This window comes from Musa acuminata, chromosome BXJ2-3 (genome assembly GCF_036884655.1).
Source record: "Musa acuminata AAA Group cultivar baxijiao chromosome BXJ2-3, Cavendish_Baxijiao_AAA, whole genome shotgun sequence".
Lineage (NCBI taxonomy): Eukaryota > Viridiplantae > Streptophyta > Magnoliopsida > Zingiberales > Musaceae > Musa > Musa acuminata.
Window position 1 is genome coordinate 38,945,661 of NC_088340.1, and position 18,241 is coordinate 38,963,901.

The following is an 18,241-nucleotide window of genomic DNA, read 5'->3' on the forward strand; positions in this document are numbered from 1 at the left end:
TATACTATGGCATGAGGGTGGGTCGTACACGGTTCGAGGTGATAGGCGTATGTCTCAACACGTATAGACTCTGACCTTGCGTGCGAGGGTGGTGACATCCTGGATTTATCGAAACAAGGTGTGTAGGATGTCATGACGTGTGACATTTTGATATGGATTCTGACTTTACATGTGGGATGTGATGAGATCCATAATTTGTCGTATCAAAATGGACGACCAATGACATGGAATTTAGGGACTCGATCGCCGTACGGGCTTCTTCTCCGTGTAAAATGACGCGTACGATTCGGGAACATCAAAACCAAAAAAGAGGCACGTAGATTTCATGTGGTAAGCACCTTTATCCATCATCTTTGAATGAGGATAAGCAGCATCCATCCGGATTTAACTCTAATACTTGAAATGATTCCGGTTCTTTTCCCATCTCATGATGGCATGAAACAATTTATGAGATTAAAAAGGTAGCAGAAAAAATTTAATTGCACATCAAAAACACATATAGTAGATTTGAAACAACACTGAGTCGGATCTCCCTCTTCATCTCCGAGATTCCCTTTAATTTCTCAGCGTCGAAAAAAACCCCAAAAAGCTATTTGTTTACATCTTCTCTAACCAAGACTTTAAGATGAGGATATATATATATATATATATATATATATATATATATATATATATATATTCGATAGTTTTATTATTCTATCTCTGTCGAGATTTGAAGACGTACGGATCTCATGCCACCTCCGGCGGAGGCGGCAGGTTGAGATCGACATCGAAGGGAAGCCTCCTACCCGGCGCAGCCATCACCACAGGAGAGAGAGAATAACTCATGTCCAGGGACGAACCCGACTCGCTGTGCGCCCCGCCGTAGGCACTCATCGCCACGGTCTTGAACCCTGTCACAGCTACCGCCTTCTCCGATCTCGCCATCGCGTCCAGGAACAAGAAGGGATGCGCGGGCGTTGCGGTGGCCGGGAGGGGGTGCAGGAAGGGGAGGCGGGCGGACGCGTGGCCGAGCTCGAGATCCAACGGTGGGGGCGCGGCGGGATACGGCAGGGAAGGGGTGGAGGACTCGACGGTGCTGCTGCTGGGGCTGGAGGCGGCGGATCCGGACCCAGCACCGACGAAGACGGCGGGGAAGTGGCGAGGGTCGGGGTAGGGGAAGTTGGTCTTGGCCTTGGGGCCGCGGAACTGGAGAGCGGCGGCGTCGTAGGCGCGCGCCGCCTCCTCCGCCGTGTCGAAGGTACCGAGCCAGACGCGGCTCTTCTTCGCGGGGTCGCGGATCTCCGCGGCGTACCGCCCCCACGGCCGCTTCCGCACGCCCCGGAAGCGAATGACCTGCAAGTTTCCTCCTCCCTCTCCGGCGTTGCCTCCCTTCGTCCTCGGAGCCATTGCAAGACCCCCAAACTTCTCTGCTTCTCTCCGTTCCGTATTCTTCTTCTCTGTTTCTGTCTTCACGGAGGATTCAGCTAGAAGGAGAACAGGGGAGCTGCCTTGAGGTGGAAGGAAAGATATGGGCGAGGATAAATATATATAGAGAGAGAGAGATAGAGAGAGAGGGTGAATGAGAGAGGAGAAGAGAGGGAGTGGTGGAGCGGCGAAAGGGAAGAGAAAAATAATGTGCGTAGTAGGCGGACGGTTTGACCGACCGCAGCCGCCGCCCTCTCGTAATTATTTGGATACGTGGTATCACCGCACCCGTTGCTGATGGCACGTTGGATTTTCGGTGATCCTTCCGAATCACAAAGATTTCGTTGGCAATTGTTATCGCGACGCCATCCCTCAGCCCGCCCCGCCATAATATAATCCAGCGCTGCTTCAGACACCCCGACCCACACCCACACCCACAAGAGAGGTCGCTAAGAATTGGAGATCAAATACGAAGATTCGTTGGATTGACGGCTAGATCATCTGGGTCTCCTGCGGAGTTCTTTTCCAGGGTGGGTAACTTGGCCGGAGGGGTGAAATAAATCTGAGACGCGGTTGTCGGGACAAGGTCACCGCAGCCCGTGGGCGGCGCTGTCTCTTTCGCCGAGCCTTCCCAGGTTCCGACTGACATGTAGTGCCCGTCACGACCTTCGCGGAGACCGGGGGAGGCGGCCGTCAAGGCGGCGCGGGAACAGGTAACGGCGTCTATCGATGAGTGGCTCCCTTCGCGAGCAGTCGGCAACAGCGTGTCCGCGACTATCGGATTCCGCGTGGATGAGCGGCTTGGGTCAGTGGGTCCCGCTACCCGTGTCCGAGTGTGTTGGTTACGGAACTCCAAAATAATACGCTGGATTCTGTAGTCCGACGGTCCACAAAAGATACTATTGTACTCATAATAGCCCACACCGACGTGTTGTTTATTGAAGCAATTCTTGTACCACAAAGAATCATTTTCTACGGAAGAAAAAGAGACGCAAGGAGAGACCAGACAACCGAAAATAAATTAGTTCATGCATTGTAGCACTCGTCCGACGACCCATCGTCGTCGGACGAGTCCTTGAGGTGGTGGAAGAAGTTGTCGATGTGCCAGGGGCAGTTCTCGTACCAGCTGCCGCGGACGGTCGTGGCCCTCCACTGCTGGTCCGCGATCATCTCCGGCGAAAGCCCCCACAGCTGCAGCTCCGCCGGCGTGTGGTGGATGGCGAGGCTGTACTCGCCGCCGGGGCCTAGCTGCATCACTCGGAACTCGCAGTTGTCGGGGTTGTTCAGCAGCTCGAACTGGTCCACGGTCCACTTGAACCACTTCATCAGGAACACCCTGGAGGTCAGGCCGTGCGACACGATCACGAGGTTGACGTCCAAGTTGTCGTCCTGCTCTAGCCTCCTCATGTCGATGTCCCTCCACAGCGACTCCATGAAGCCTGCAAACCCAGTGTCATGACGCTGCTTAACCCAACAGCCCAACAAAGATATGGAGGCCCAAGTAGAGTTGGGAGAGAAGCCTACTTGCGACCCGATCGAAGACGTCCGCCGCGGACTCGCCCTCAGGGAAGCGGAAGAAGAAGCGGCCGAAGCGCTCCCGCGTCTCCTTGATGACCTTCATCCTCTCCTCCACCTGGAAGTTGCCGAAGTCCTGCTCCCGGATCCTGCACTCCTCCCTCACCCCGATGATCCTCTTCCTCGGGAATGCCCTCCCTATCTCCCGCAGCGTCGCCCGCGTGCGCTCGTAAGGCGACACGTAGAAGTAGACTTTCCACCTCGCCGCCCGCCCGCCCTCCGACACCACCTGCTGGATGCGCTCCCCCGCGGTGCGCGCCTGCACGACGCCCAGCGGCGTGAGCGGGATCCGGCAGTCCGGGGTGGTGGTGTACGCGGCCATGTCCAGGTTCCCCTGGCTCTCCCCGTGCCTCACCAGGATGATCCTCTTGGGCAGACACCTGTGACCACTCTTCTGGCTCTTATCCATCTCCTCCCCCTTCCTCCTGGATTCAAGCTGCGACCCTTCTCTCCCGTTCCTCCTGATCCGAGCAATCTCTGGCTTTTTCTATAAATCCTTTCGGTGGGTCATTCCTCGTACAGAGGTTTCGTCGTCAACAAGTACAAGCTTATCAAGAACTCTTCGTAATGAAAAAGCCTTCAATGAATCCTGAGCTTTATCCGCCAACAACGTGTTGTGTTAAAAAAAAGTATCTATTGGATCTTTGACCTGAAACAACATGATGAGCCTGAAAGATCAGCAAAAAGAAACAGAGATTAAGTGGTTAATGAATCGGAAGCAAGAATAAAACGCTCTCTGCATCTAAACTAAACATTTTCCCGTGCTTGTTAAAATGAGTAAACTGCACGACTGCTTGACAAAAAAGGTGGGCGGTGGGCTGTTCTTCGGATCCACGTAGCTTTTGATTCTTGTACACGTGACTGATGGCAGGCCAAGTGGCATTATTCAATTGAGGAACTCGATGCTTTCAGGCTCTTTAAGAACGCTGACCACAAGCTATTATTCATGGTCATATATGCACAGCACTTGCTTCGTCAACAAGTGCAGTGCACCAATCCAAGCTGTTTACAGTGGGAATTATGTAATGCTACAAGTATATTTATATCAACATGCACCAATAAATATGATACTTTGCCTCAAAAAGCATGAACTTTATAACAAACGCACCAAAGAACATATGTCTTCACTTAGTAAAGCATGAATAGCTTTATAACAAATGCACCAAAGAACAAACATATAATACATTGCCTCAAAAGCATGAATAGCCGAAGGTACCAAGAACTATATCTAGCGAACTAGTCCTTATACAGAATAATCCATCATAATCAAAACAAAAGATAGAAAGGGATACATGGAATGTGTAGCATGTGGAATTAAGATATTTGCAAATGATCATCTATTAGATAAGCGTAATACTGACTTGCGAGTATACAACAAAAAAAGAAATTATACAAATAATTCGTACTAGCCCCCTTCATCATAAAATAAATTCTGAGATTGTAACAAACTTGCCACCTTGAGAACGTAGATTATCTAAGGAACATTGTCGTAGCATATAATGAACAACATATACCGATACGCAAGTGTCCGGTTGTAATGTGAATCAAATCAGGTTTGTCTAGCAGACTCCTTTTGTTCTTCAATGCATCAGGACTTCTATCAAATACCCAAGCAAGAAGAAGACTTTAGCAAGGATGAAATATCTCATTCATTGTAACTTCTCCAAAGTAACCTTTCCACGGCTATTGATGCAGAATGACTGTTTCATTCTAGAAGAAGGTTAATTAAGCTAAATATGATTCTTAGGGATCTAATGTAACACCCTAGTACATATGTTTTTCAATCCTTTTCCAACTGAAAAACTTCATTGTGGGAGTTCCGGGGGTTTTAACTCATCCGTGGGATTCTGTTTAAAGGTAAAGTACTCTACTTCTAAAGGAGGCTAAGAACATTTGAAGATATAAGATACTGTTAATCTTTCACACATTGACCATTCATATCACAAAAAGACTCGAGGAAAAAACTAATTTACTATTTTCTTAATTAATTTCTATTATCTTACAACTCCTGAAGCTAAACATTTACTATACTGTTAGCCAGTCATGAAATCTATAGTGAAGAAATCACTTGCCCAACAAGAAGTCTCTGACAGCTAGCGGCCTTTAGATTTTATATCTAGTCTACTACTTCAGAGTATCTTGTGCAGAAAATTGCATCACCTCATTCACTAATACTGTTGATTCCATATCTTGACCTTCTATATCATTCCAATCACTGGACCTCCATTCTAGTCTCACTGATATACAACAATATTTTGATGTCCAACTATTTCACTATGAAAACTTAGTCTGCCATATGCAAGGGCAAGTGAGCACATCAGTCTAAAAGCCTTTAAACTAACAGTTAATACAAATTTCCAGTAACGATAAACAGGAACAATCAAATAAAATTCACTATAAAGACAATGCTTAAAAGGGCAGAGAAGAAGCCTACACTAGATTATTGAGCTTTTGCAATCATTTTCCTTGATCAGAAACAAAATCATGTACTTCTTATGAAATAACTCAGGGCAAGCATAGGTGAAAGGGTAAGAACCAAAAAAATTGCCCTTGGCTGTGTTATGGCATTGTGGAAAGCATTCATGCCAATCTACCAATCAGAAGTCCTATACATATACACAGATTATGCAACTCTTAAAGTTAAGTTCAGTTCAGCATGTCACCAATGCCTAAAATCAATGATGAGAATGCTTGGTCTTATGCTGGTACCCAATTGCCCTCTATTGTTCCAGTCAATCTCAACATTGGGTGAATGATCAGAGATAGTTGAATAATGAATCAAGACGTTACTTCAGCATATTTTCTGCAAACTGTCAAAAACAAGTCTGATATAGGAAATACATCAGTGTCATTATGGTGTCTTGTCAAATAGTCCTTTAAAACTAGTGTAGATCTTTTGAAACATCTTCATCAATAATTAGACAAAAAGACTATTGTTAAGCATAGGTCAAAAAGACATTGAATCAGCTTGAATATTTTTTAAATTCACCCAAATCATGAAAATTGAGTCCAAACCAGATCTTCTGTCATGAGCTTGGAAAGCACAGATTTCTATAGGCAATTGATCCATTATAAAACTAGTACAAGAGTACGACCCAAACAAACTCCAAGAATTTAGAGTTTTCTCATGAAAAAGGCTCAAAAGTTTTCCAACCTATAACAGAGATGATGTACTTGAGCATGCTTCTAGTGGACAAATCGACTAGGTTGGATTCAAATAGTGCACTAATTTTGAAGCTGAGGAACAGTCATTTCCTGGCTGAATGGAACATAAGTAAAGACAGAATCAAAAGGCCATAAATTGGGAAACAGTTGAATGGAACAGTTCATGTACTTCAGACAGAGGCCACACCAAACAATTCCACGTATCAAAAAGAGCCCTCGCGGCTCTGATTGCATTTGGTCAGGTCCCTTATTATTGTTCCAAGATCGAGTCAGGATAATCTCTCGTTTACCTGAATAGCCCCTTAAATGAAGAAAAAGGTTTTGTCCCAGCAGTCAGAGATGTCATCATATCCATAGAAATCGAAATTAATCTATCAAAACTGTGTCAAATTTACAAATATTACGAATAAACACACAAAAATTACTTTGGACAATCTAGGATGAACCGATTTCTAGGGCACAATCAAGCAAGATCCCGTAAGATAACCCTAGAACAGCTGATTCTTGTAAACAGAATCGATTATGCATACCCCCACCGGTCGAGACTGGTTGTTGTTGTTACCCTACTGTTAATCTTTGCGAGAAAATAACCTCAGCACGCTAAGAAGCGACCAGCATTTGTCAAGAGACTTCGAGTGGATCACCGAATCAACGTGGTAATGTGATCTCCAATGAACGCCCAAAACAGGCCCAAAAGATCAAGAACCAATCGATGGGCACGGCAATCACGAACGAGAAGGAAGGGAAATGGAGCCGTCGAAGCGGCGACGGAATCCCCTCAACCGAGCATAACAAAAGCAAGAAAAAGGGCATCAACTGCGGGGGAGGGGAACGAGGGCGACTAACAGATTCAAGAGTCGGGCCTTCTGGAGATCTGCATCCACCGGCGGTCGGACAGCGGAGAGGCGCGAGACGTCCTCCGGCTCCTCTTTAGGTTGCGGCACTGCGGTCAGGGCGAGAGAGACGGTTGCGTTGCATGACAGTGACAACAGTCGCGCCCTAACTCCAACACATCACCGTTCCAACTAACTCCCAAATTGGAACCACTTCATTTTATGTGGCTTGTATTCTTCCAACACATTGTTCGATCGTTTCTTGTTAGCAATAACAGACATTCTTACACTAAGGTGGGACTGAGAATAGGATTCTTTATATTCTTTTAATTATTTTTTATTTTTTAAAAAATAAAGTTATTATCAAACTAATTAACATATTGATAAAGCGAAAATAATAATTAAAAATACTTGGATCATCGTTCTCCCATATCTTACCCAATATGTTTTACATAAAGAATGACACGTATGACGATTGATAGCCATCCAATGAATTCCTATCGTGATCGTTTCGAAAATAAGCTTTGCGGATTGGGCTCAAGTGTAAGTCAGATCATTGGACTTTATACTTCGTCATCCCATGACAATGGACGCGGTTGACACAAATATCTAAAGCAACCTTAATAGTATTTATGTTGATTAAGAAAAAAAAAATGTATTTGTGCCAATTAAAACTTTAATTTGTATACTCTAAATTACGAATTGATCCATAAGTTTAGAAGTTTTATATTTATAAAGATTAATAGGGACAAATACCAAAATATAGATTAAATTATAAATATATAATTTAAAATCTCATTTGATATATTTTTAAATAAGATATTATTATTGATTAAAAATAACCTCTTTAAAGCAATAAAATAAAAAGTACAAATAAGGACTAATAGAAGATGCATAAGAACATGGATTGTCGTTGGATAACACCTATATGCTCTCAGTAGGTTGAGGATCGTTTTCGATTGCGGTCTCGTCCTTCTCTTTTACTATTGAAACCTCTTACCTAAGGTTTTGGATATTATGCATTAAGGCTTTGGGGTTTCTTATATCAGTTGGATGAAGCTTTGATGCAATGTTCTTAGTTCTTTGTAATGAAACTTGGGTCATTAGAGTATCTAAAGTCAATTAGAAACTATCCTTAGTTCTTTGTCGCTGCAGTCTTCTACTGTACTAATTGGTTAGGGACTATCATAATCCTAGTTATATCAGAATTGAGTTTGAGCTAACTTGGAATACTTTAGATGGGTGGGACAAAGTCCTTGTTAGATTCTTGGTGAATTCTAATGCATATAGAACTTTGAGTTGATTTGAATCTAATCTTTGAATTTAAATTTTCGTTTGAAATTACTAGAATTGAATTGGAGTTCCATTGAAACTCTAGTTGAACCAAATTAAAGTTTGACTAAACTCTACTTGATTTTGTTTGTCTATATGATAGCATATAGTATTTTGATTAATTTATCATAATTATTCATTTGGAGGAAGTAAAAAAAAACTAATAAATTCTATGAAAAATAACTAATACTTCGTCGTTGTAATTTTCATCATCATTATTATTGTTATTTAAGAAAAAATCTAAGTAAACCCTCTGACTTCTCTAAAAAAGAGTGTTAACTATTAGTATCGTAACACAACTCACAACGATGTCGACTAGGGGGCAAAGCGGATATGACGCAATATGTGCGTGTCTCTCGTGTGATTATGATTTCGATAATAAATCACGTTGATAAAAAGGAGTAAGATATTATTTGAAAAAATAAAAATATTTGATAAAATAGAAAGAAAATTATATAAAAAAAATGTTTCGATACTAAAGAAAAGTGTGACTTATTTATCTTTGAGCGTGTTTGGAAAACTAAATCCAAAGAACCAAATACAGCCCTAATTCCACACCATCAACATTTGCTAATTATGGCTATTAGGTTCTTATCAATAAGCAAAAAAAAATTGATTTTTCGTTTTGCATGGAAATTAAATAAAAAAATTTCGGGCAAATCACCAGAATATATATATATATATATATATATATATATATATATATATATATATATGGAAAAGCATTAAAAAAAGGTTTCTCTCGATATCTCTCACTCTTTCTCCAAGCGGAGGCAGAAGAAATAAAGAGCTCCTCATCGTCGGCCTTCGGCGCCCCCAAATCCATCACAGGAACCCTGGTCAACGCCGCGATCGATCCTTTTTGCCGTAATCTCCAATCCGGTGGGTGCCGATCGATCTCTCCCACGTCCCAAGCCTATCGACCGGCCCGAATCCCTCTCATCTCTCTTCCCCAATTGTTTTCGCCTCCTTCGATCTGTCCTCTTTCACGGGAACCCTTCAATTGATTTGATTAACTTCTGGTTCCTTGCATGCGTGCAAGGATTATGTCAGTTCCTGCTCCGAGTCCCGTCTTGGTCTGTTTGTGTAGGAATTAGGCGTCTTTCTTTGTTTTGATGCCGTTTTGTTTTATTGGCGCGTGTTGGGTTTTTTCTTATTCTTGTTGTCTGATGAATTCGACTTTGTTTGATGCAGGAAAATAAAAATATAATCTTTATTCCTCAAATTGGTAAGGTTTGAGCCCCCGCTACCACTTCTCTTCATTTGGTATATTTGTAGATTTGATTGCATGAAACTTCTTCTTCGTATCCCGTAATTTGGTTCTGCATTCCTTAGTTATAGACAGAGATCAATCGAGGAGGAATTCGTAGTTGGAATGGCGACAGTGGTTGCTGGTGATAGTAGTTCTCTGAATCCATCTTTTGCTATCCAAGAAGCAGGAAGCAGGAACAAGAGAAAATTCCATGCTGATCTGCCGCTGGTGGACTCAAATGCGCTAGCCGATGCATTGCAAACAGAGTTGCCAAATTTCGATTTGTTCCCCGCAGAGCAAACCACCGAGATTCCCAGCCTCGAACACCATGAGGGCGAGTGTGATATGTGTAGGACTCATATGTTTGGGTTCAAAGAGGGACCAGAGTTGGATGAATTCCAAGATGTTGATTGGAGTTGCCTCACAGAATCCCAGCTTGAGGAAATCTTGCTTGATAACTTGGATGTGGTCTTTATGACCGCAATTAAGATGATAACTTCTCATGGGTACAGTAAGGAAGTTGCAACAAGTGCTGTATTGAGCTCAGGGCTCTGTTACGGCTATAAGGATACCGTATCTAATGTTGTGGACAATGCATTGGCATTGCTGAGGAGAGGACAACAGGTGGATTCCTCTTCCAAAGAGAACATTTCCAAGAATTTGAAGGAGTTGGAGAAGAGGGTGTTGGCGGAGATGATTAGTGTGCTTAGAGGGGTTCGACCATTTATTAGTACAGGTGAGGCCTTATGGTGCTTACTGATGTCCGATGCTAATGTTACCCATGCTTGTGCAATGGACAGCAGTTCATCAAACGCTGTCATTAGTGATGAGTACTTGGGCACTTCTGTTGCCACAAAGTTAGAATCAGGGTCAGAGTCCAATGACACTATTCCAGTAAGTTCTAAAAGTAATGTTCGAGGAGTCATACCTTGTTCTGATAGTGCCCAGCAATCTGAACCTGGAAAGATGATGGTGATCCCAAGTCTACCTCATGGAAAGTTCTCAGCCTCTAATGAGAATGACCTGGTTTCAAAACCTAAAGCTATGAAAGAAAGTTTGATTTCTTCATCGAACCATGTTGGAGAATCTTCTTCTTCAATAGTTTCTCGGTCTCCTCAAGAAGAGAAATCAGTTAGTGGTAAAAAGGTCCATGTAGGTTGTTCCAAAAAAGGAACTGTCCAACACAGGTCAGTACATGTTGAGAAGAGCTATCGACCATTGGGAACTAAAGCGGTTTCGAGAGCATGTAGACAAAGTGGCTCGGGTAGCTTAATCATGGATAGGAAATGCAAACAAATCTCAGATGCTACAAGCATAAGTTTGAAGAGCTCATTGAAGCCAGGGGAAGCTACAGGAACTGAGAAATCATTTGCAGATGCTAACCTTAACCTTTCTTTTAGTCATGGATACTCATCTAGCCCCACAGGCGGCAGAAAAGAAGTTACCAGCAGATCAATGACACCTACTACAGACACTGAACTCTCTCTATCACTGTCTTCAGGAAGCAGCATTGCTCTTAGTCCTACACAAGAGTCTAATGTTGATGCTGCAAATTGCAGCAGTAATGGTATGATCCATTCTGGCACAACGTTCAGAGATTGGATCCCAGAGGACAAGAAGGATGAAATGCTGCTCATATTAGTTCCCCTGATGCGTGAACTCCAGGTGCAGCTGCAAGATTGGTCTGACTGGGCCCAGGAAAAGGTGATGCAGGCTGCTCGAAGGCTGAGCAAGGAGAAGGTTGAGCTCCAAATTCTGAGACAAGAAAAAGAAGAAGCAGCCTGTCTCCAGAAAGAAAGGCAAACTCTAGAAGAGAATACCAGGAAGAAGCTTGCTGAGATGGAACTTGCAATATCAAAGGCAAGTGCGCAGGTTGAAAGGGCTAATGCTGCTGCCCGCAGGCTTGAATTTGAGAATACACAGCTAAGGCTTGGAATGGAAGCTGCCAAACTACATGCAGCACAATCAGAGGCAAATTTTCAAGAAGCTTCAAGAAGGGAGATGAAGACTCTTAAAATGTTCCAGTCATGGGAAAAACAGCAAATAATGTTTCAAGAGGAGCTTGCAAATGAAAAGCATCAGCTTTCTCAGCTGCAGCAGCAACTTGAACAAGTCAAGGAACTTCAAGATCAATCCGAGGTAAACTCGCTTTCACTAGTACCTCATGGATTTTTTCAAGCGCGAAGTGCATGTGATGCATAATGAGAAGTTCTTTGACCAGTGATAGGGCTTGCACAGTCATTCTCTCGAGGACATATACTTTAAGGTTTCAATTAGGATAGGCATGCCATTTAAATTCTGTATCTGTAGTTTTTTTGGCAAATGCATTTGTATCCTTGGTTGCAGCAAAAGAATAAGATGAAGTATGACTAGAGCACTCTCAGGACCAGGTAAGCCAGATAAGTACCATCAAACTTGGATATGAACAGTTACATGGTAAGATTAATATCTTTGCAAAATGAATGTTGTTGAAAAGAGTCCAAACTATTATTCAGCTAGTCTTTCAATTATAGTTTCATCTGTTCTCTTGCTATACAAATTGGTCTTGCTACTACAATTGGCTATTGTCTAGGGAGATGATTGATTTTTTGTGGTTAGTTTCATTGGCAATTATAAACTCATTATAGTTAGAAATGTGATGTCTAGAAATGCAACACAAGGATTTGGTTTGTTTGCATTTGTAATTGTCAATTGCAAGTAATTTGTACTTGGGTGGATGGCAAGAAGAGTGACGTGCAATGGGAGGGTAGCAGTGGTCAGGGTGGATGGTTAGAGAGGTGGCCAGGCTGGATTGTTAGAGAGGTGCCAATGGTTGGAATGCATGACAATAATGATTTGGTGATTGAGAAGACATTGGGAATGGTAGTTGGTGGCATTTAAGCTACAACTACCATGCAATTTGACATGCTAGTGCTAATGGGAAGGTTTAAATTGGTACCACAAGGAGAGGTAAGGAAGACTGAAATTCTATTAGGAAAAATAAAGAGAGATTGATGGCTCTTACTTTTGTAATATGTTGTCTAAAGAAGAATTTAATGTAGCCAATCCCAAATAATAGAAAACTTAAAAGTAATTTTCCAATTTTTTACATGACTATAGGCAATCAAACAATTGATTTAGATATGCATCTGAACTGAGACTTAGAAACATATTGAAGTTGTCAAAAGGTACCTAAAAATATTAGAAAAAGTTGTTGCTTGTTAGAATTGCTCCATAGGAAGAGGTGAAAATTTAACGTAAAGTGGGTTGATATCCACCTTGAGTAGGACTGACTAGATACTGGAAACTGAGTGACGAACCACTAAAAGATGTATGGCACAATGAATGAGGTTCCTTCAACGTAGGGTTTTGAGACGATCAGTATAGGCAACTCAATTTATAAGTGCAGAGACGATAGTTGTGAATTGAACCCTGGCCATCAGTTTCAAAGGAGCAACTTCACCAGAGGACTGACTCATCTTGGAACAGTGTTTGCTTATTTGTATCAGTGGAAACTCGGTATATTTTATTTGAGCAGGCTTCCTAACATGTGGGAACAAGTCGGAGCATCCTGGTAGGGTGCTTTAGGGGGGTTGTTGGGCCCTTTGGGAATATCTCAAGTAACATGGTCATGGTTCCCGGGTGAGGGAGAAGGGTTGTTATACGGTTACTAGGAAGCTGGAGGACAAGGTCTGCTGAAAAGAAGTTGCAGCTTCATTGTCTAGACTTAGGTTAGTCAAATCACCAAATGTGGTTGTACCTTCATTTTTGTACTCTCTAGAATTTGTACTCAATTCACTGGAATTTGTGAAAATTTGCTACTTTCTTCTCATGTTTCTCTAATGATTCTTATTGTTCGTTTTATATTAAGCTGTATACTTCCTTTGCAATGCTTACTTCAATAATTGCTCCTTTAGTTATACCTCATGGTGAACTTGCAGGCTAGGTGGAGGCAAGAAGAAAAGATGAAGAATGAGGCACTTGCAGAGATCAGTGCTGAAAGAAACGAGCGGGAGCAGATTGAGACTTCAGCAAAATCACAGGAAAATGCATTAAGATTGAAAGCAGAAAATGATTTGCAAAGATGCAAAAGCGATATTCGCAGGCTTGAGCAGCAGATTGCGCAACTAAGGCAACTCACCAACTTGTCTATTCTTGCTGCTCCGAGGTGGGGAACAGAAAGAACCTATGCGTGCCGCCTTTTGGGTGGAAGCAAGAACATCAATGCCAATATTTTGGCCGACATAATGGACTCCCAGGATTCGGCATCTGAAGAACTACAACGTGAAAGGGAATGCGTCATGTGCTTATCCGAGGAGATGTCTGTTGTTTTCCTTCCCTGTGCCCACCAAGTTGTTTGCACCAAATGCAATGAGCTCCATGAAAAGCAGGCCATGAAAGACTGCCCTTCTTGTAGGACTCCCATTCAGCGAAGGGTTTCGGTTCGCTTGGCAGACCGTTAGCATGAATATGATCTCTGTGAAAGTTTCAGAACACCATGATTCATGATTTGGAAATAAATAAGGTATACTAAACATCACAGTGAATTCTGAGCTTTATACACACTCCTATGTTGGACTTGTAGCTCCTGATGGTGTTTCTTCTCAGTGTTCTTAATGCATCATCTTGTGGAGTCGATGAACTTTGGTCAATCTACATGGGAACATCCGCTTTGCTTTTTCCTTGATATTGAGACATCACAGAGTTTGCAGCTTTTAGTTCTTTTCATAAAATGTTGAACACGAGGAAAATGTTTATATACATAATCCAAGTTAGAACTCTTCAGTAAGTTCTTTGAATGTTCTAATCACTTGTTAAAGAGTTCTAACTTGGACGTCTCTAATACTTGCAAGACCATAAATGCAGGTGGTGCCTGAGCGAGGGAGGAGAAACCATAGAAAAGGACACCAAGAAACGTGTGATGTCCATGACTCACTCGCCGTCCGCTCTCCCGGAACACCAAGAAAGGACACCAAGCAACACGACGCACGGCGAGTCCGCCGAGGCCGACACCGACCGACGCCCAAACCCCTCACCTACCATTCTCTCACGTCCGATTGGTGCGAGTTGCATCGGAAGCACTGCCAATATATCTGTTTAATTTCATGGTATTGTCGTGCCACTCCCACCATAAATCCTCCCATCCACTATAAGACTCTTTGGGGACGTTCCCATTTCACAGGTGCGTTCTGCACGTCAATGGATTGTTCTGTAAGATTCCTTTGCTACTAAGACATCAAATCAAGGAGACCTTAAAAGAAGCAAAAGAAGGAAGAAGGGCCCTCTCAGATATACCAGTAGGTGTTGAACAGCCTCGCCACCTTCCTCCCCAAGCCAAAATGATGGCCAAAGAAGCACACACGACCCCACCGCTGCCACCAACCTTCTCCTACAAGCCTCTCTCCAATTCATTACACCCGCTGTCCCACTCCCAATCTACTAACCCTTCTTCATATGGCCTCCCCCACCATCTCCACCTGAAGTTAAAGCCCACCCCACCCCACCCTCTCTCTTTCTTCCTCCTTTGCCATCTTTACTCTGCTGTGACTTGGTTGCCATGCCGAGGCTTGAGGCGGAGGTTGCAGTGTTGCTGTGTGCTGTCTTCTTCGTTCCCGCCGCCGGCATCCTGCACCCGGTGGACTACTTGGTGCTGCAGTCGCTCCGCCAGTCGCTGGCCGACCTCCCGGGCTCCGCCTTCTTCGCCAGCTGGGACTTCACCGCTGAACCCTGCGCCTTCGCCGGCGTGCTCTGCTCCCGCGACCGCGTCGTCGCCCTCTCCCTCGGCGACCCCCGCGCTGGCTCCCCGGGTCTCACTGGCCACCTGCCCTCCTCCCTCATCCGCCTCTCCGCCCTCGCTGAGCTCTCCCTTGTCCCTGGCCGCGTCGCTGGTCCCCTCCCTGCTTCCCTCCCTTCCAGCCTCCGCTTCCTCGCCCTCTCCGGTAACCTCCTCTCCGGCTCCCTGCCCCCCTCCCTCTCTTCCCTCCGCCGCCTCCGCACCCTCGACCTAAGCTCCAACCGCCTCTCCGGCTCTGTTCCCCCCGCCATCTTCCGCCTTCCGGAGCTCCGGACACTCATCCTCGCCCACAACCGCCTCTCTGGCCCCGTCCCCGCTGTAGCCTCCGCTCCTCTCCTCCGCCTCGACCTCAGGAGCAACGCCCTCACCGGCTCCGTCCCCTTCCTGCCCCCGTCCCTCGTCTACCTCTCCCTCGCCTCTAACCGGCTCTCCGGGTGGGTGGACCGGGTGCTCCCCCGGCTCACCCGGCTCCAGTTCCTCGACCTATGCATGAACCACCTCTCCGGCCCGCTCCCGGGAGTCCTCTTCACCTTCCCCGTCTCGACTCTGCGGCTGCAGAGGAACCAGTTCTCGGGTCCGCTCCGGCCGGCCAGCCCACTGCCGGTAGAGGGGGCCACGGTCGACCTGAGCTACAACCGACTCACGGGAAACGTACCGGCGGAGCTGGCGCCGGCTGGCCGGTTGTACCTGGACTTCAACCGTTTCACAGGGCAGTTGCCGGCAGCGCTGGTGGACCGGGTGGTGGCGGGACGCATGCGGGTGCTCTACCTGCAGCACAACTACCTGACGGGGTTCGGGATCGGCGGCGCGGCAGCCTCCGTTCCGGCGGGCATGTCTCTGTGCTTGCAGGACAACTGCATGGTGCCGCCGGTCAACGCGGCGTGCCCGCGCAACGCCGGGCCGCAGAGGATGCGGCCGCCGGAACAGTGCGCTGCCATCAGGAACAGGGGCTGATCGAAACGGATGGTGATTCTTCCGTTAAATCCTCGTCCCGCAAAAGAAATTAATGGTAGAGTGGATCTCTTCTCCCTGTCACCGATCCATGAACACAAATGCCACGGAAGCAATCTTCAATCTGCAATCTGCGACATTGCTGCCTTGAGTGACTACTCTTGACTGTATCACTAACTTCGAAATGTATCGAAGTCAGCTTAAAAGATGCAGAGATGTTGAAAAGGTGATGACTCTGCTTTGCTTCGCAGGCACAGCTGTGAGTGGGTTGGACTGTGGGGAGGTCTACGGAGCTGCGATTTCTTTGTCAGAGAGATTCTCCATTGCAGGAGACACGTTCTTGCATCAATAATTATGTGCTACCTTGGTTCCATGATGGAGGAGAGAATCCTGTGAGCTACACATCATCAAAAGATTACTCTTTGCAGCAAAGAATTCTCCCGATGCAGTGTAAACCTCCACCATCTGCATTTATTCGCCCATAGGAACGAGGCACTGTTCTTCTCCATCGCCCCACACGTCCAAGAAAGAGAAGCCATGCATTGATGACACTGTCACGCTCAACCGTGATGGGGACTTAACATGCGATACCGGTCTCACAAACACAAGGCTTCATTATTCGGCTCACATGGCCATGGCCTTCATATCCCCACGTACTGCTCTGCTTCTCTCACATGATGGATGATGAGGCATACTTCATTTGTGCCGCAAAATATATAATATGTAAATGACTGTCACATATATAATATATAAACATGACCAAACCTAATGAATGCACGAATTCCCGCCATTAAAATAAAAGAGAAAGAAAATAAAATAAAATACCCGCAAGGAGTTGGCAATCAAAGCGGCTCGGGCGAGAAGACGAGGCAGCGCGGGGGTAGGAGCGCTGCTATCGACAAATCTCGACCGTCCGTTTCAGCCGCGAGTACGAACAAGCAAGCGGTTTTCTTTAATCACGGGAGGATCATTTGTCTAGCTCAACGCAGGAGACACAGAAACTCACGTTCCGAAGTTGCTCTCGGTATGGGACCCGTCAGTTCGATACCGTGATTTCCTCTGAAGCCTGAACTGGAAATGATAGCGGATCCCCAAACTACTTCTGCCAACGGCCCATCTTCCCTCCTCCCCTCCTATAAACGAAGAGGCTCCGCTCGCCTTCTTCTTGCTTCTCTCAGTCTTCCTGTACCTTCCAACCCTAACCGCTCAGCCCTCACGAAGCCCTTTCAAGAACCTTGCCCTCCGATACGATGGTCAAGAAGTCCTCCACCAGCGGCGTCGCGTCATCCCCGCCGGCGGAGAAATCACCGAACTATGCAGATAACCTCAAGGCCCTCAACCGGATCCTCCTCGATGAGATGATGATGCGGCGGAAGCAAGTGAACGACCTCCACGCCCGCCTCGACCGCCTCTCCCTCGCTTCTGACCTCGAGCGCGGCGTTACCCGCCTCGTCATCTCCTCCCGCCTCGCCGAGTTCGCCGCGGAGATGGCGGCGGCGAAGGAGAAGGAGACGGAGAACGACCTCTTGATCTCGCGCTTGAAGTTGGAGACCGCCATGGGCGATGATAATTCGATCAAGAAGGCTTTGAACGAGGCGATCTTGGATAGGAATTCGGCCCTACTGAAACTCGAGGAGACGCAGCTTCAAGTTGTGATGGCAGTGAGCACCGGTCGAGAGATAATCGCGAAGCTACGGTCGGATCTTGAAGAACGGAAGGCTCAAATCCTAGCCCTGGAAGCCGACAACGCTTCCATGGTGGAGAGGATTGGGTCGATGAAAAAAGCTCCGCGAAGCGCTAATGATCAATTGCAGTTGATTAAAGGAGAGAAGGGTGAGATCGAGAAAGATTTGGAGCGTGCGATCTTGGAGAGCGACGCGTGCAAAAGGGATCTGAACGCGATGCCGACGGCACTTCAGAAGACGGATGGGTCTCAGGTTTCAATTGATGCTT

At 45.6% G+C, this 18,241-nt stretch overlaps 4 protein-coding genes across 10 annotated transcripts; 2 read left to right on the forward strand and 2 right to left on the reverse strand.

The window, feature by feature from the left end:
• Positions 1-631: 631 nt before the first annotated feature.
• LOC135608139 (ethylene-responsive transcription factor 8-like) lies at positions 632-1,549 on the reverse strand. Its single transcript, XM_065100663.1, has one exon. It carries the CDS (start codon positions 1,387-1,389, stop codon positions 730-732), a length of 660 nt encoding a protein of 219 aa, XP_064956735.1. The 5' UTR covers positions 1,390-1,549; the 3' UTR covers positions 632-729.
• LOC135608138 (phosphoglycerate mutase-like protein AT74) lies at positions 632-7,161 on the reverse strand. 4 transcript variants are annotated; one of them, XM_065100661.1, is made up of 3 exons: positions 6,678-7,161; positions 2,932-3,631; positions 632-2,846 (listed from the first exon to the last, which is right to left on the reverse strand). In XM_065100661.1, the coding sequence occupies exons 2-3, from the start codon at positions 3,389-3,391 to the stop codon at positions 2,434-2,436; spliced, it is 873 nt and encodes a 290-aa protein (XP_064956733.1). In that variant the 5' UTR covers positions 3,392-3,631; positions 6,678-7,161; the 3' UTR covers positions 632-2,433. The 4 variants fall into 4 exon arrangements, with proteins under 4 accessions (XP_064956733.1, XP_064956730.1, XP_064956734.1 ...); XM_065100658.1 differs by having other exon boundaries at positions 6,994-7,160; XM_065100662.1 differs by having other exon boundaries at positions 2,932-3,650; positions 6,994-7,160.
• Positions 7,162-9,058: 1,897 nt separating this feature from the next.
• Positions 9,059-14,230, forward strand: LOC135608140 (putative E3 ubiquitin-protein ligase RF298). 4 transcript variants are annotated; one of them, XR_010485432.1, is made up of 5 exons: positions 9,059-9,194; positions 9,507-9,540; positions 9,648-11,703; positions 13,485-14,068; positions 14,152-14,230. XR_010485432.1 is itself a non-coding variant. In XM_065100665.1 (4 exons), the coding sequence occupies exons 3-4, from the start codon at positions 9,688-9,690 to the stop codon at positions 14,004-14,006; spliced, it is 2,538 nt and encodes an 845-aa protein (XP_064956737.1). In that variant the 5' UTR covers positions 9,059-9,194; positions 9,507-9,545; positions 9,648-9,687; the 3' UTR covers positions 14,007-14,230. The 4 variants fall into 4 exon arrangements, 3 of the variants coding, with proteins under 3 accessions (XP_064956737.1, XP_064956736.1, XP_064956738.1); XM_065100665.1 differs by having other exon boundaries at positions 9,507-9,545; positions 13,485-14,230; XM_065100664.1 differs by having other exon boundaries at positions 13,485-14,230.
• Positions 14,231-14,542: 312 nt separating this feature from the next.
• On the forward strand, positions 14,543-16,661 carry LOC135608141 (leucine-rich repeat receptor protein kinase MSL1-like). The gene has a single exon (XM_065100668.1). The coding sequence runs from the start codon at positions 15,101-15,103 to the stop codon at positions 16,289-16,291; it is 1,191 nt and encodes a 396-aa protein (XP_064956740.1). The 5' UTR covers positions 14,543-15,100; the 3' UTR covers positions 16,292-16,661.
• The last annotated feature ends 1,580 nt before the right edge of the window (positions 16,662-18,241 follow it).

Excerpts from the sequence above, each read along its gene's own strand:
- LOC135608139 (XM_065100663.1), bottom strand. The coding sequence starts at position 1,389 with ATGGCTCCGAGGACGAAGGGAGGCAACGCCGGAGAGGGAGGAGGAAAC.
- LOC135608138 (XM_065100661.1), bottom strand. The coding sequence starts at position 3,391 with ATGGATAAGAGCCAGAAGAGTGGTCACAGGTGTCTGCCCAAGAGGATC. Across the intron at positions 2,847-2,931 it reads CGTCTTCGATCGGGTCGCAA|GCTTCATGGAGTCGCTGTGG; the intron begins GTAGGCTTCTCT and ends CTGGGTTTGCAG.
- LOC135608140 (XM_065100665.1), top strand. The coding sequence starts at position 9,688 with ATGGCGACAGTGGTTGCTGGTGATAGTAGTTCTCTGAATCCATCTTTT. Across the intron at positions 11,704-13,484 it reads AACTTCAAGATCAATCCGAG|GCTAGGTGGAGGCAAGAAGA; the intron begins GTAAACTCGCTT and ends GTGAACTTGCAG.
- LOC135608141 (XM_065100668.1), top strand. The coding sequence starts at position 15,101 with ATGCCGAGGCTTGAGGCGGAGGTTGCAGTGTTGCTGTGTGCTGTCTTC.